General features: G+C 39.0%; 1 protein-coding gene across 1 annotated transcript in view; it reads right to left on the reverse strand.

The window, feature by feature from the left end:
* Positions 1-855: 855 nt before the first annotated feature.
* LOC150086913 (acidic mammalian chitinase-like) overlaps positions 856-14,816 on the reverse strand; it is a 52,635-nt gene continuing 38,674 nt past the window's right edge. The window contains exons 6-7 of the mRNA XM_090372321.1: positions 4,602-4,787; positions 856-1,140 (exon numbers count right to left, since the gene is read on the reverse strand). Coding sequence (XP_090228447.1) covers positions 856-1,140; positions 4,602-4,787 — 471 coding nt within the window. The remainder of the gene's footprint in view (positions 1,141-4,601; positions 4,788-14,816) is intronic.

Consider the following 14,816-nt stretch of genomic DNA (forward strand, 5'->3'; position numbering starts at 1 on the left):
GCTAGAGGAATTTAGAGCTTCATTTTAACCATTATTGGTCAGCCAGTATACTAGTGCTGCAGTTATCAAGGGCTTGGTACTTTTTATCGATCTCTTTTACAGTACGTACTGTACTGTATTTTCCTCCTACTCGCGCTGATTTTCAAATATACAAATTCAAGACGTTAACAAGAAAAGTTGAATAATGGATATCACTTACACAAACCTAAATAAGACTTAAAACATACGTAAACTTTCGTCACTTAAATATGCACTTGTTATATTTAAGTGATATCATTTTAATCACTACTTTTCTTAAATAAAAAAAAAAAAAAAAAAAAATATATATATATATATATATATATATATATATATATAAAGAACAGATGAAATAGGACCAGAGTATGTCTGTTAGGAGCTAAGGCAGATGAGCTATCATCTTTTAAGGCTAATAATATTAGAGTAGGAGATCTGAGGATTTATTTAAGAAGTATACGGGGCAATATTGAGATACGAAGGAGGCTTCAGGCATCAAATACAAAGGACTTCTGCATACTCCAATCCTTTGATCTCATTCGGAGGACTGGGATGTTCTGTATTTTCTGTTTAATTTTTTTTTTTTTTTTTTTTTATTGTGCGTTCAGCGATGATTTAACTGTCATGTCAAATGCATTTAGAACTTGCTATGTTACTCCTTCTAATGTACAATTATTTTATTATCATGTAGCACTCATGTTAAGAAACGTTTCATATCACATTAGCCTTTGATGAAATATAAACTTGGAAATGTTTGTATTTGAAATGAAATAAGCACAGAAGGAGGTTATGAAATTTATTGTTTCCAGAGAAATAAAGGAAATGGCTGTAGTTTTGTTTTCACGGGCAGCCCGCTTTGTTTGGAGGTGTTCCTGTGCCAATGAGGCCATAGTTCATAGCATTAAGGAAAGGATATTTTGTATTGCAGCACCTTCCTCCGTAGTCATCCATGGATATATCCCAAACCATCACTCCACCAAAGCCGTTATTCTTTACCCACTGGGCTTTAGCAGTAGCATCCTCAAGATCATCATAACCAACCCACTGATCGCCATGATAAGTATACGGTCCAGCATTAGAATCTCTTTTCTTTGTCCAGCCTTGATTTTTCAGTCGCGTACAGATCTGAAATTATAAAAGATAGTTATATAATTTTTAATATATTGTTATTAATATATATTAAATGATAGTTATTCAGAGTAATCTTAAGAGAATACTGCCTTGAAGGCGACAGTATATCGTATCTGTAAATCGTGTATATAATTGGTTTGTCATCCTTTGATAAAAAAAAAAAAAAAGAAAACAGCAAATTTTGATTGACCATATCACAGCTTTATTTAAACTTAAATTCTTTAATTTTGCTTTAATTTAAATTCTTTCCGGTACCTTCGGGAGCTTTTTAACATCACTAGTGGATAAAGGTGTAGTAACAATTTAATTTCTGTAATACTGTGGGGGGGGGGGATTTGATGAGAATGATTTATTTTTTTGATATCAAACTCTATGATTTATTTATCTATTTATAATCTATCCCTTGGCTTTTTTCTTTCCCCTTTTACCTTGGAACCACAAAGGCTGTTGTTTTTATTTCTTTATTCCTTTGAACAGGGGGGAGGTCCTCACTTCCCTTCCAAGGCCCACATGCTACCTGCTGCATAATATATTATTTCCATTAATTTTATCTTGTTTATTAATCAGAAGATCCAAGTACTGACGACTTTATTTTATTATTTTTCTCTTTATACTAGCTTCCCTAGCTTGGATAGTTCGTACTACTAATTATAGCTTTGAGGTGTCAGTCTATTAAGACGAAACAAGGGATATTAACATTACAAGGATTTATTTACCATTTGTACAACAATTATTTACACATTCTAAATTATTCATGATATCAAAACTTTACAAAACAGTAATTATTATTATACATGAAATGGTGTCCTCCCTTAATCACTCTTCTTAAACAGTTCATAAACTTCCACTAGGTTTTCAATACAAAATCTTAAATATTCTATCCTATACACTTTTATATGGTCATATATATATATATATCCTTTCCAACATATACTGAATAACTCCAATAATTTTTCACTCTCTCTTACATTCTCTATGGAGGAAATCTCTACCGAATACAATTCACTCTGTTAATAGCAATTAGACAATTCATGATACCAACTCTTTTACTTTTAACACATTTCTTTAAGTTTCTAACCAATACCTCTAATCACAGATGAGTAACTAACTCACTCACTCTCTTTCTCTCACTATATTTCTATAATATCCTATTCTTATCCTTACAATATAGAAGTCATCACGTTACAATACTTCTCAAACAGTCCTGTCCAATTTTCTCCCATGGATTTCTTTATAACACAGTTCTCGTTAGTAAAATTCACTAAACTGACTTACTTGGTATCTTTTTCCTCTCTACTTGGAAGCGTAGTTGATTTCCGGTCCTTCCGGTCTTTCACAGGTGCCTCCTCTCCGATTTCTTCTCTGATCCGCTAGGCTTACGGCTCTTTTCTGCCTCCACGTCGATCTTCCCACACTCAGGACTTTCTCCAGGTCATTCTACCTTTCGCTATTACCTTTACCCACTAAACTATCATGATCGGACTTTCCGTACGCGTATCCCGCACTCCAAAAATATCCTTCCGTGACTCTCACGCGCCTCTCCCCGGGATTCTCCTCCGGATCCTTTCCTTTCAGGTTTCGGGACTCTGACTCTTGGGCTCTCGTCTGCTCTCTGCATCACCTTTTTGTTTCAAACTCACCTCCGTAATTTTTGTCCAATCATTTGGTAGTCCTCCATCTCTCCTTAATTTCATTCGCTCATTTCTTTTTTCTACGTCGTCCTGACCCGCACCTGGTAGGTCGGGCTCCCTTCTTTGTGTCGAGAACATCCAGTTGCTACATCATCACTAGAATTTTATTTGGGATGCCCGCTACCACTTACCTCTTCCGTCACGCTTCCTTTCAAGTTACCGCCCTTGAAATTTTTGAGTGCCGTCCGTGTAGGCCTGTTTGTACTTTGTTTATCACTCGAAACCGGTGTGCTCTCTGATCTCGGGTCTTCCTTTTCTGATGGAGTCCGAAACCGTTCTAGGGTGTGGGCGTTCTTTTGTCCCCTGCTGCCGTAAGTTGGCCACAGCCCTTTTTCTGTAAACAAAAACCACATCAAAACTGGCCTACCCATTGTATTACAGTTCGGGTCAGCGCCCCTCCTGCTGCTACGCTAATCTGGTCCCTTTTGAATGTACACAGCGCGAGCAAATCTGCTGAGTGCTTGTCTGTTTTAAACATTAGATATTTTTCAAAAAAATGGTAAATTTAAAAATCCTAATATATATGTAAGAATAGTTAATTTAAATTCTGAAATACTTTTTCTTTTTTTTTTTAATTTAAATTCTGTAATATATTGTAATTTTAAATTTTAATCTTTCTTAAGTTCAAATATCACCAAAGAAATGGTTGTCACAAGATCCACTTTCAGTATAAAGTCCAAGGACATGACTCAAGTGGAAATGCTTTGCGGTCATTTCCGGTACGAGTTAAAAATTTCTCTTTTGTATATTTATCAGAATATAGCAAATTTTGATTGATCATATCACAGTTTTCCAATCATCGACAACGCAGTTTGTCTAGTTTTTATGCCTTTTAGCTTATATTGGCCGGACTTTTTTATATGCATCCAGATATCCATGTTATGCAGGTCTCTTCACATTATTCTCTCAGAAATCGGCTGTTGAGGTCTTTGCTTAACTGTGTGCGACAATTCTTGTCTTTGTTCAGAATCGATTTTGGTTTACTAGACCTACCACATTCGTCGCAGAGCTAGTAAATAAAAATCGATTCTGTGCTAAGTGATCGTGATCTGCGACATTCGTTGCATCACTTAGCACACATTTTCGACCACAATTTTGCCGCTGATTTCTGTTTGATTTCGACTCGTACCATTCCTAAACTGTAATAACAGTAATAGTAATAATAATAGTAACAGCAATAGCAGTAGTAATAATAACAGTAATAGCAGTAATAACAGTTAACTGTTATTACTGCTCTTTGTGAAACATCATAAAATTTAGTTACATCTTTAACAGGACGTTCTTGATCTGCCAAATGCCATCGCTCCTCCTTATTGCCACTAACCCACATCTTTCCTGCATTTTCTATGGTGGAAATTCTTGCTTTTTCAGTCACAGCTGGTATTTTGTAAATAGAGAAAATAGGTTAACCTAATACTTTGACTTCAGTGCCCTAAGCAAACAAGAAGATATGCGTGTTCAATCCTGTTATATTCTCTTAATACTACTAAAGATAACTAATTTTTTGTCAAGTGTCCCAATAATGAACAAGTCTTAGCTCACTGTGACTTGTTTATCATTGCTTTTTTTCGTACAGTAATGTGATGCATACTGTGACACTATTCTGTTACCTTGTCAGTTTAGCCTCCTTCACCTCTATGGAGAAAAAAGTAATTTAATAAGTTCCTGTTCTTTTCTTTCCAAGCTTTTACGTTAGTCGAACAAAGAATCAATTTTTGTGTGATTGTGTTAATTTTTGAACGCCCGTTACATATTGTGACTTACCTCATAGAAGCCTATAAAACCTCCTTCTCTGGTAATTTCTCCACTAGTTCCAGTTCCCTTGACTGGAGCGTCAAGTCCATTTTGAGACGGGTTAGACAGAGTAAAACTACGTCCATAAGCCGGAAGGCCCATCACCAGTTTATTCTTTGGAACTCCAATACTTGCCCAGTGGTTCATGCTGTCTACCTAGTGAAAGAAAAAGAAACAGAAAGTAAATGAGTACAGTATATACACTATGTTACCAAAATTACTGGGACATTAATGAACATTTTATACGAACTGTTAGTTGTGCAACTATTGTAGAGCAAAGTATGGTTGTATAAATTAATTTTTCTGTTTATACTACGGAACAGCCACTCAGAAGAATTTACAAGATAAAGAGAATACAAGAATATTCTTCCGTATTCGTAGTCACGCGGCTTGAACCATGGTCACTCAAAGCGAGTGCACTTTTGCATCCTCGCTCGTGACCACTTGGCTACGGAGGAAATCAAATAAAGGAGTATGAATGAAGCTTTGGAAGGTAGGGGTACCATTTATGCTTCTGCCATGGATACGGAAACGAGTTTGAACGAATTTGAACTCGGACAAGTGATCAGGGCCTAGCATATAACCGAATTCTGAGTGTCCCAATATTCTCAATACTAGGAATATTGGGACACTCCGAATTGTGCACATTGTATACTGTCTGTACACTTTCTGTGCTGCCTGGGAAAACCTCACAAAGTGGCCAAAAATGCATCTGAGAAGTCAAGAACATACAGGAAAACTGTCGGAGTATGCAGCACGTTGAATCCACGGGAATTCCGCCTGACAAATTCAGATTATAACTTTAACGGTATACCGGAGCTTGTTGCTTATATCCCTTTTTTATGTACTGTACTTGTTTGTACAAGTGTGTATTCCCAGGCATGTACAAGTGAGTATTCTCCCGCATGTTGTGTTTGTTAAGTATGTATTCCCAGGCATGTACAAGTGAGTATTCTCCCGCATGTTGTGTTTGTTAAGTATGTATTCCCAGGCATGTACAAGTGTGTATTTTCGCATGTTGTGTTTGTACAAGTGTGTATTCTCGCATGTTGTAACGGCTAAAACCGTATAACTCATAACCCCAGGGGCTCATCACACCTGGTGAGTATGGGCTTGGCTCACCCAGGGTTCTGAGCTGGTTATCATCATTCTTCTCTTCTTTCTTGGTGATTCCCTTCTACTTCTCTCTGTCTCTCTCATGGTAACTCGGGAGTTTTTTTTTTTTTTTTTTTGTCTGGTGCAGAATAAGCCTCAGGCTTCCTTGCACCATATAGCTAATAATAATAATAATAACCCTGCTGCGTACGGCTGAGGTCGATCAACTACAGCCTTGATTAGTTTACAATAATTGAACAGTAATTCGAGGCTAACTTCAGTAGGAACGTGGTATATTGCGGCGTCGCACAAATTCATGAGTTGATCCTGACGCTCGGATATCAGGAAGAAGAATGGCTGAAGTGGAAAAATCCAATGTTCTAACATAAAATGCCGGAATAGGGAATTATTTTTACAGAAAATGTCTAGGACAGTAAACGTGGTGTTTTGAGCATAGAGTTATATCTTCTTGCAATTAGGTTTGGTGAGGCAATGCTGTGTTTCAGTCAGTATGTGACCATTTATTGAATTCAGTCACCTTCTGATTGGCAGCTTATGGCCTGAATAGCCACTTAGGCACATTTTGCTTTCTCCATATTTTATAAATCATACTATTCTCTTTCCATTATAACGGTGTTACAATTAGAATCTATTGCTGATTGCTTACGGTGTTGATGAAATCAGTTTTGAAGTCTTGACAAGGCTGAAGATTCTCTGTTTATCCATTCATATTGAACAAATATTGCTAAATTTGGTACTTATGTTTCGACCGCTTTTTTTTTTTTTTTGGGGAGTAAAATCACAGTTCGCTTTCCGAGACTACCCTTCTCATTTAAAGGTCTCTGGTTTCGATTATGGACGTCACATAATGTTCTTTACAAAGAATGCACAAGCGGTTTATATATTTGTATGCTGATAATAATGATATGCAAACCTTTTGACTTGGATATTTTTTTGATTCCTAGCTTTACCGTGAAAATTAAAATAATTTGTTCTCAATAGCAAAACATCTTGATCGACAAAGAAAGAAGTATATATTTCTAACAAGCCTTCAAAATTTGCCCCTGGAAGTTTGACGGTGATTTCGTGAAGAGTTTCTAATGCTGGACCGTATACCTATCATGGCGATCAATGGGTTAGCTATGATTATCCTCAGGATACTTACTGCTAAAGCCCAGTTGATAAAGAATAAGGACGTTGGTGGAGTGGTCGTTCGGGATATATCCATGCATGAGGAGGTGTTGCAACAAAAAATACTATTGCTTAATGCCATCAACTGTGCCTCCAACAGTGTGGACTGTCCATGAAAACAAAATTACAACTATTTAAGTAATTTTTGTGGATCAGGAATATGTGTGTGTGTGTGTGGAAGGAGGGAGGGTACAGTTCAGAACATACTCGCTCTCATGGGTAACGCAATTGATAACGTTTCTACTTCCACCACTTCATCTTTCGCCAGCCGAGTGTGAATAACTAACGTTCAGAAGCAGCCCTACATAAGATACAACAGATTTCCGCATTGCCCTACAAAGGCAAAATAAAATTTAAAATCGTCCAGTCTGTATGCAGTCTGCTCGACGCATCATTATATTTTGGCTTCCAGAAATGCTAGAGAAAAAAAATCTCAAAAACTTAGCTCTCAGAATTCACGTAATTCGTAAGCTTGTATCTTCTCATGGACTCCCTTGAGGGTCCGTTTTCATGTCACTGCCGTAATATGTGCATTGTTAACTGGTGGAATGTGAAGGATGCCATAAGAATGGAGTTACCCTCCCCCCTCTTGAAACATGGCCGTATAGTGGTTCTGCCACCTGTCACTCCTTTCAAGAGATGCTAGTTCGTGTTCACGTCGTAGACTAAAGGAATTTTTAAAGGCTTGTTCATTCTGGGCTGCAGTTATCCTATTTCAGGCAGAGGTAGTACGATTTTCCCCTTGAGTTATTCTGGGATTTTAAGCCCACACAATGTGCAAATTGACCCGTGAACACACTTGCGTAGACATAATAAAGGCAGCTCAGTCTGGTCTGTTACTGATGCGCCTGAAACCATACAACAACAACTTTCAGAAAGGCAACCCTGAAGTGAAAAATAGCTGTGGTGTTCCCCAGAACACCAGTTAACTAAGAATGGAATGAAAAGCATAAACAATTATTAACTCCTAAACAAATTCATTAAAGACACCATAACCACGGAGATCAGAGCAAAATTGTAAGCTTTATCGAGGTCTGCTTAAAATATATTCAATTATGCTATGTAATTAATTGTAAATAAGAAGATTTTGTTGATTTGTATATTGATTTATGTATTTATTTTATTGATTTGTATATTGATTTATGTATTTATTTTATTGATTTGTATAAATCAACAATCCTGCCCAAATTTGACAATGGTTCGATTCTGCATTGGGAATCGTGATCTGGAAGACTGGGAAGGGGCTACCTACAGGATATTTTTTTTTTTATTAGATCTATCGATTAAAATTTATTTAATCAGGAGCACGTATAGAAATGAAAATTATGGAAATAAACAGAGGAATTTTCAACCTTACTAAGCAAACAACACTAAATAATTCTAGGATCATTCTTAAATGTTGAAGTAGTTTTTGAGAAGAAGGATTCTTTTAACAGGGTCGCTAAAGCTCGAAACTATAACCTTTTCCTTATCTATTTGCGAGTCCAAATGAGTTTCTAAGATTTTTATGCTTCACGCAGAGGATGATCATCTTACCGACTATTCTTGTGGCTGCAACCTGAATCAGAACTTACATGCATAATCACCAATATCAAGATTAGAATCACTAATTAAAGTTCACGAAAACGTGTCTTTACACGAGCGGCTATGTACTTCAGTGTCGCCGTGTATGCAGATTAGTTTAATTTATTTTCATGAAACTTAGTTGCGAAACCTAGTGTCTCCCTGTAAACTGTCCTTAATATTTAGCACCTGGCAGCATCAGCATTCATTTTAAAATACTGTATATAAATTTCAGTCGTACCAGAGCAACGGTTAAAGAAAAACAAGGTTTGAGCAAAAATCCTTTAATATTAGTTAAAAACAGTTTAAGCAAACAAAAATAAATAAATCTACCAAAAGATTTCGAACTTGGGTAGGCCTCCTTCAGTTGGGGAATAAACATTATTAAAAAACAAAGAATACCAGGTGCCCAGCCATGGTGGTCATGCGAGGTGAAACGCGTGACACGGGTACAGGTAACAATCAGTTGTTGGAAATGAGGCTTTTGGTTGTAAATGTGGTGTTTGAGTATGAAGCGTGTGCCAACGCTTATCATTCTGGAGAATAACTTCCATGATGGGATGGATGCGTCCTCCTTTATTTCGGTTAAAGGGACCTCGACAACAAGAAATGTGTAGTAATTCCAACCAGATGCGATGACGGTAGTGTCGGGATCGGCCGATAAATTCAACGTCGCGACGTGGATCGAGGTTGTGCTGGAAAGACCAGAAATGCTCCGCGATTGCTGAACGTTCCGAATCTGCGGAATGGATTGCAACACAAAATACTATTGCTTAATGCCATCAACTATGGCCTCAGTGGCAGAGGAATATCCCCAACAGTGTGGACCGTCTATGAAAACAAAATTACAACTATTTAAATAATTTGTCTGGATCAGGAGTATGTGTGTGTGGAAGAGAGGGTACAGTTCAGAACATACTCGCTCTCATGGGTAACGCAATTGATAACGTTTCTACTTTCACCACCTCATGTTCGGAGATTCGATGGTGGAGCTTCCTGCCAGACTCCCCAACATAGCTGCCAGTGCAGTCACGACAGGATATGCGGTACGCCAAAGGAGGGGGGAAATCAGCGTTTTTACCCTCGAGAGTAGGGACCGCAACTTCCTGCCTGGTAGCTACAAGCACTTTATTCCGTGGGCCCGTAAGATTTTTGAGAACTAGGCTTTAGCAGTAAGTATCCTGAGGATAATCATAGCTAACCCATTGATCGCCATGATAGGTATACGGCCCAGCATTAGAAACTCTTCACGAAATCACCATCAAACTTCCAGGGGCAAATTTTGAAGGCTTGTTAGAAATATACTGGGTAGTAAGGGATAAAGGCGGTGGAGGTGGCGTCATCGTTACAGGGGCCCCCTAGGGTGTTCTGCGCGGTCACGGGCCAGCAGGTCACGCTTATTTAATACATAACAGTGGCAGGTTAGCCACATATAATACTTATAACACTGGCAGTGTAGCCACGGCTAGATCTACTTTTTCAGTTTCATTTCATCTTTCATCCATTGAACTGGAATGAGTCCAGGCGCGGGTCAGTAGGGCTCGCGCGGTACCGAGAAGCTGGCTATGAGCGGTGCTGACTGGTAGTTAAATTAAATTAAAATTTTCTGTTTATATTCCGGGACGACCAAACAGTTAGAGTTCACAGGATATACAGAATACAAGAAACAGCACCGTATTTAGCAGTCACGGGCTTGAACCCCGGTCACTCAAGGCACGGGTACTTATGCACCCGCGCGCTTGACCACTCGGCTACGGCGGGCGATAAAATTTTCTGTTTATACTACGGGACGACCAAACGGTCAGAGGAGTTCCCAAGATAGACAGAATACAAGAAAAAGCACCGCACCAATGTCTGTGACAAAACAATCAAGAAGAAACACCCTTTCCCGAGTGCTGTCCCATGGTGGTGCAACCAACTGAATCATCTCCGCCATCAGGTTCATACAGCACGGAAAGCATTTGAACGTCTTCGCCGTACCTGGCTCCTCATGAAGTTGATGGCCTACGCAATAACTATCGTAGGCTAAGAAATGACTACACTAGTTTAATTAGAGCCAAGAAGTTTCAATCTTGAGAGCACCTGGTCTCCACGACTGGAAACAGCACCCCCTGGGGAGTTGTGTATCGCATTGTTACGAACAAGCTCCCCAGGGACGAGGTCATCTCCTTTACAGTCACCCCGCAGGGCACCACACCCCTCATATGGGAAGAGTCAGTAAACAACATCTTGGACACTCTGTTCCTGCTAAACACAGATCTTCAATCCATCCAGCAACAAGAAATCTGTACTGAAAACGCATTCCTACAGCACTACTTCTATAGAACAGCCTTTCAACTTAGATGAATTAAAACTTGCCATTGGCAAAACAAAAAACAAAAAAAGCCCAGGGTTAGACTTCATTGAAGCAGAAGTAATTAAGAAGCTTGCAGAGACGCAATCAAATCTCCTTCTCAGCTTGTACAACCATTGTCTGGAAGTTGGACTTCCCGGATGACTGGAAAGAGGCCAATCTACGCCTCATTTTGAAGAACCCAAGTAAACCACCAGAACAGCCAAGGTAATACAGACCCATAGCGCTCCTTTCCGTTTTAAGCAAAATATTTGAACGTCTTCTCTTATCCAGATTGGGAAAACACTATAAAAATGCAAATCTCCAGTCCCCAAACCAGTTCGGCTTTCGGGCAGGCCGTTCAGCAGAAGATGCTCTTCGACAGCTCATGGATTCTGTCAAAAATTCAGCCACCAAATATACTTCTTAGTAATATCAGTGGATTTCGCCGGGGCCTTTGGCTTTGGCCTCTGGTGGCCAAGTATACTACAAAGACTCAGAGAAGCTAGCGTTCCAGCAAATTTTTACAGCTGCATACAGGACTATCTTCACAACAGAAGTGAGAAATGCCGATCGACAAGTCTCCAGAAATGTCTTCAGAGGATGCCCCCAGGGCTCTGTCCTTGGCCCTTTCCTATGGAATGTAGTCATGGACGAGTTCCTGAACCTAGACCTAGGGGATGTTTCCACCCAAGCCTTTGCAGACGACTTGTTACTGACAGTCACTGGAAACTCCAGAGCTTCCCTGGAAACAACAGCCAATGGACCCCTTACAAAGCTACAATAATGGGCCAGCCTCCATAAACTCCATATATCCCCTGAGAAAGCTACTTCAATGCTCACGTTTTACCCGCATATAGACTACCTTCATCGCAAAGTCAGGAACTACACTGCAATGGTAGTGAGGATCAGCAGGTCTGACTGGAGCCTAAATCGCCGCTCACTGCAAATGCTATATAAAGCTGTATTTATTCCCACTATAACCTACTGTGCAGGTCTGGTATCATTGTGCACTCATTGTTCGTAACCAAAGGAAGTTCACCTCCATCCAGCGTAATATCCTTCTCGCTATCACCCGTGCCTGCTGCACAGTAAGCAACCCAGCGCTCCAAGTCTTGGCAGGAGTTCTCTCTCTCTGGACCTGCAGATCATTCGCAAAGGCGTGCACTACCGGCTCGCAAAGGGACTCCCTAATACCATCCTGGATTTCACTACAAACCCAGCAAACACCATCAAAGAAGAAAAAAAGCGCCTTGCAGTCTACCTTCTTAACGCCTGGCAAAACAGATGGAATATCACCCCCAAAGGTTCCATCACTAAAAAATTCTTACCTGAAATAGCCCAGATCTACCCTAAAGCTCCAGCATGGTACAGCCCAGGGTTATATACTACTTTCCCGATTACAGGAAATACAGGATCCATAAATCACAAACTTGCCTCTATGAACATCGTGGATGACCCTCGCTGCCTTTGTGGTGAACACGAAGACTGGGATCACCTATTCTATGTTTGCCCCTCTACGAGGACCTGCGAACGTTGCTCATATCAAAAATGCATGCCTTGCCTCGAGGAAATGAACATTTTCTGATCAATGAGGAAGACCAGTACTACGCCTTCTCTGCCTTCGCTCATGATCTCTTCACCAGAAGAAGAAGATCACTGGTGCATCGTCCTGGAACTGATGCATATTGATCAACACCTTTTCTCATATACTGAACAACTTCACCTTTATTGTGACCACTTCTAGCTACTAAACTTGACACTCAGGTCGCTTGAATTGTTTCATCCGTGTCTCTCTTGATACGTGACTGTTCCCACCCTTTGGAGGGCCCTCTTCTTCCACTTCCGCTTAGGTGGAAGAATTCCCACCCAATCTGCGGAGGATGCCTTCCCTTACATCCTCCGTCGCTCTGTATATATCTCCTTTCCTTTACCCTCTCTGGTACATCCTGTACTCCCTGTACCCTATATCTTTTTTTTTCTTGGTCTCTTTCCAGGAAGCTCAGGCGACCTGGAGGAGACTAGCCAGAGAATTACGGGCAGCTTGGCTACCTCCTAGTGGTGTGTGCGGGCAACGTGGGGTCCCACCAGGGGCCCTGCGGCCAAAAGCCAAGACACCCAACAGAACCCAGCACAATACTTCATTTACAACACAAAAATTTTTTCTGGCTTTCACAGTGATACTGTTTGTCTCCACAGAGTTCATATGGTGCAGATGTGGGAAACCGCCGGAGGCGCCTTTCCCCCAACACCAGGGCTCCCACTCCTGGGTTTTTCCACCCAGATCTGGGTTTTTTGATTGTCATCTGGGTTGATAGGTTTTTTCACAAAAATATCTCATTATCTGGGTTTTTTCGGTAATTTTTCATTTTAAGTCAAAATTTATTTTTATTTCTTGTAAATACAATAAAATTTAATACATTTAATAACAGTTTACAATTTTCTTAATTGTATATTCTAACAATACTGATCATAATTTGTAATATCTCAAGTGCTTGTACAAAATACTACAAATGTAAAAGGATTTCAAAGTTTTCGCAGGGTTCTACACTATGAAATTACATGTTCGTGTTACTAACATGTATGCGCAGCCCATTGAGCAGGCGGAAGGCGGTCTTTACTGCACAGTCTTTCGTGATCGTTCGTGGTATTATTGCATTATTTGGTGTGATTTTTACATTTATGCGTGTACTACATACAGTGATATAATAAATTTAAATTGTAGTGACTATTTCTATTTTATGTTAATGGATTAGTGATTTATTTTTTATTTTATAGAACATTTTAAATAAGATAACTGCTAATTAGCCATACCCACAAATTGCCCACAATGTCTGAAACTTGTTCCCCACAGAGAAAGATGAGTAAACGGTGGTATACTCAAAATTTTAGAAATGAATGGTTAGAAGATCCGGAATTAAAGGATTGGTTGAAAGAAGACAGTAATGAAAAAGGTGCGTCTTACTGTATTTGTTGTGAAATGAAATTAAAGAATGCCAATAAGTCGATGTTACTAGCGCATAAAAATACAGTTAAACATAAAAAAGTGCAAATATTGCTAAGACAAGTTCAACGGTAGACACGTTCTTCACAAAACGTAAACCTACGGAGAATGAAGAAGTAGCAAAGGCAGAGCATAATAATTTCTGAGCATAATATTCCATTTGCGCAATGTGATCACCTTATAGAAGCATATATAAGAAAGCATTTCATGATAGCAATATTGCAAAGCAAGTTCAGATGAAGGCGACTAAAGTCTCTTATCTTATACAAGATGGCATAGCCTATCATGAAAAAAATATACATTTCTAACATATGCAGAAACAACAAGTTTTCAATGATAATAGATGAAAGTACAGATTTATCTTTATCGCAAGTTCTAGCTGTTGTTGTTAGATATTTTGATATTCAAAAACTTGATGTTGTAGATGTGTTACTTGACACTGTTTGTGTCGAAAACGGTACTTCAGAAGGGCTTTATCAAGCTGTAAAGATCTTTTCATAGAAAAAAACATTCAAATAAGTAATCTCGTTGGCTTTGGAAGTGATAATTGTGCCACTAAGAGTGGGTTCCAGTCATTGCTAAAAAAGGATGTACCATCAGTATTTAGAATGGGATGTGTTTGCCATTCTTTTGCATTATGTGCTAGTCATTCAGTCAAGGTACTACCATCATATCTAGAAATATTTATAAAAGATATCTCTTGTTATTTTTCCCGTAGTAATAAAAGATTAAACGAGTTCAAAATGATTCAAGATGTTGTAGATACTGCTAAGCATAAAATCCCCAAATTAGCACAAACACGTTGGTTATCCCGTGGCAATGTAATAAAAATTATTATTGAGCAGTGGGATGCGTTAGTTCTTTATTTTCAGTCTCAATCAAAAATTGACAAAATCGATGGTGCAGGGAATATTTACAATACTATGATCACCAAAGGAACTAAGCATATGTTGTTGTTTTTAGGATATGTACTGGAGAAAATAAACTGCCTGAATATTGA

Source organism: Mastigoproctus giganteus, chromosome 4 (assembly GCF_048544385.1).
Source record: "Mastigoproctus giganteus isolate SK-2022 chromosome 4, ASM4854438v1, whole genome shotgun sequence".
NCBI classification, from domain to species: domain Eukaryota; kingdom Metazoa; phylum Arthropoda; class Arachnida; order Uropygi; family Thelyphonidae; genus Mastigoproctus; species Mastigoproctus giganteus.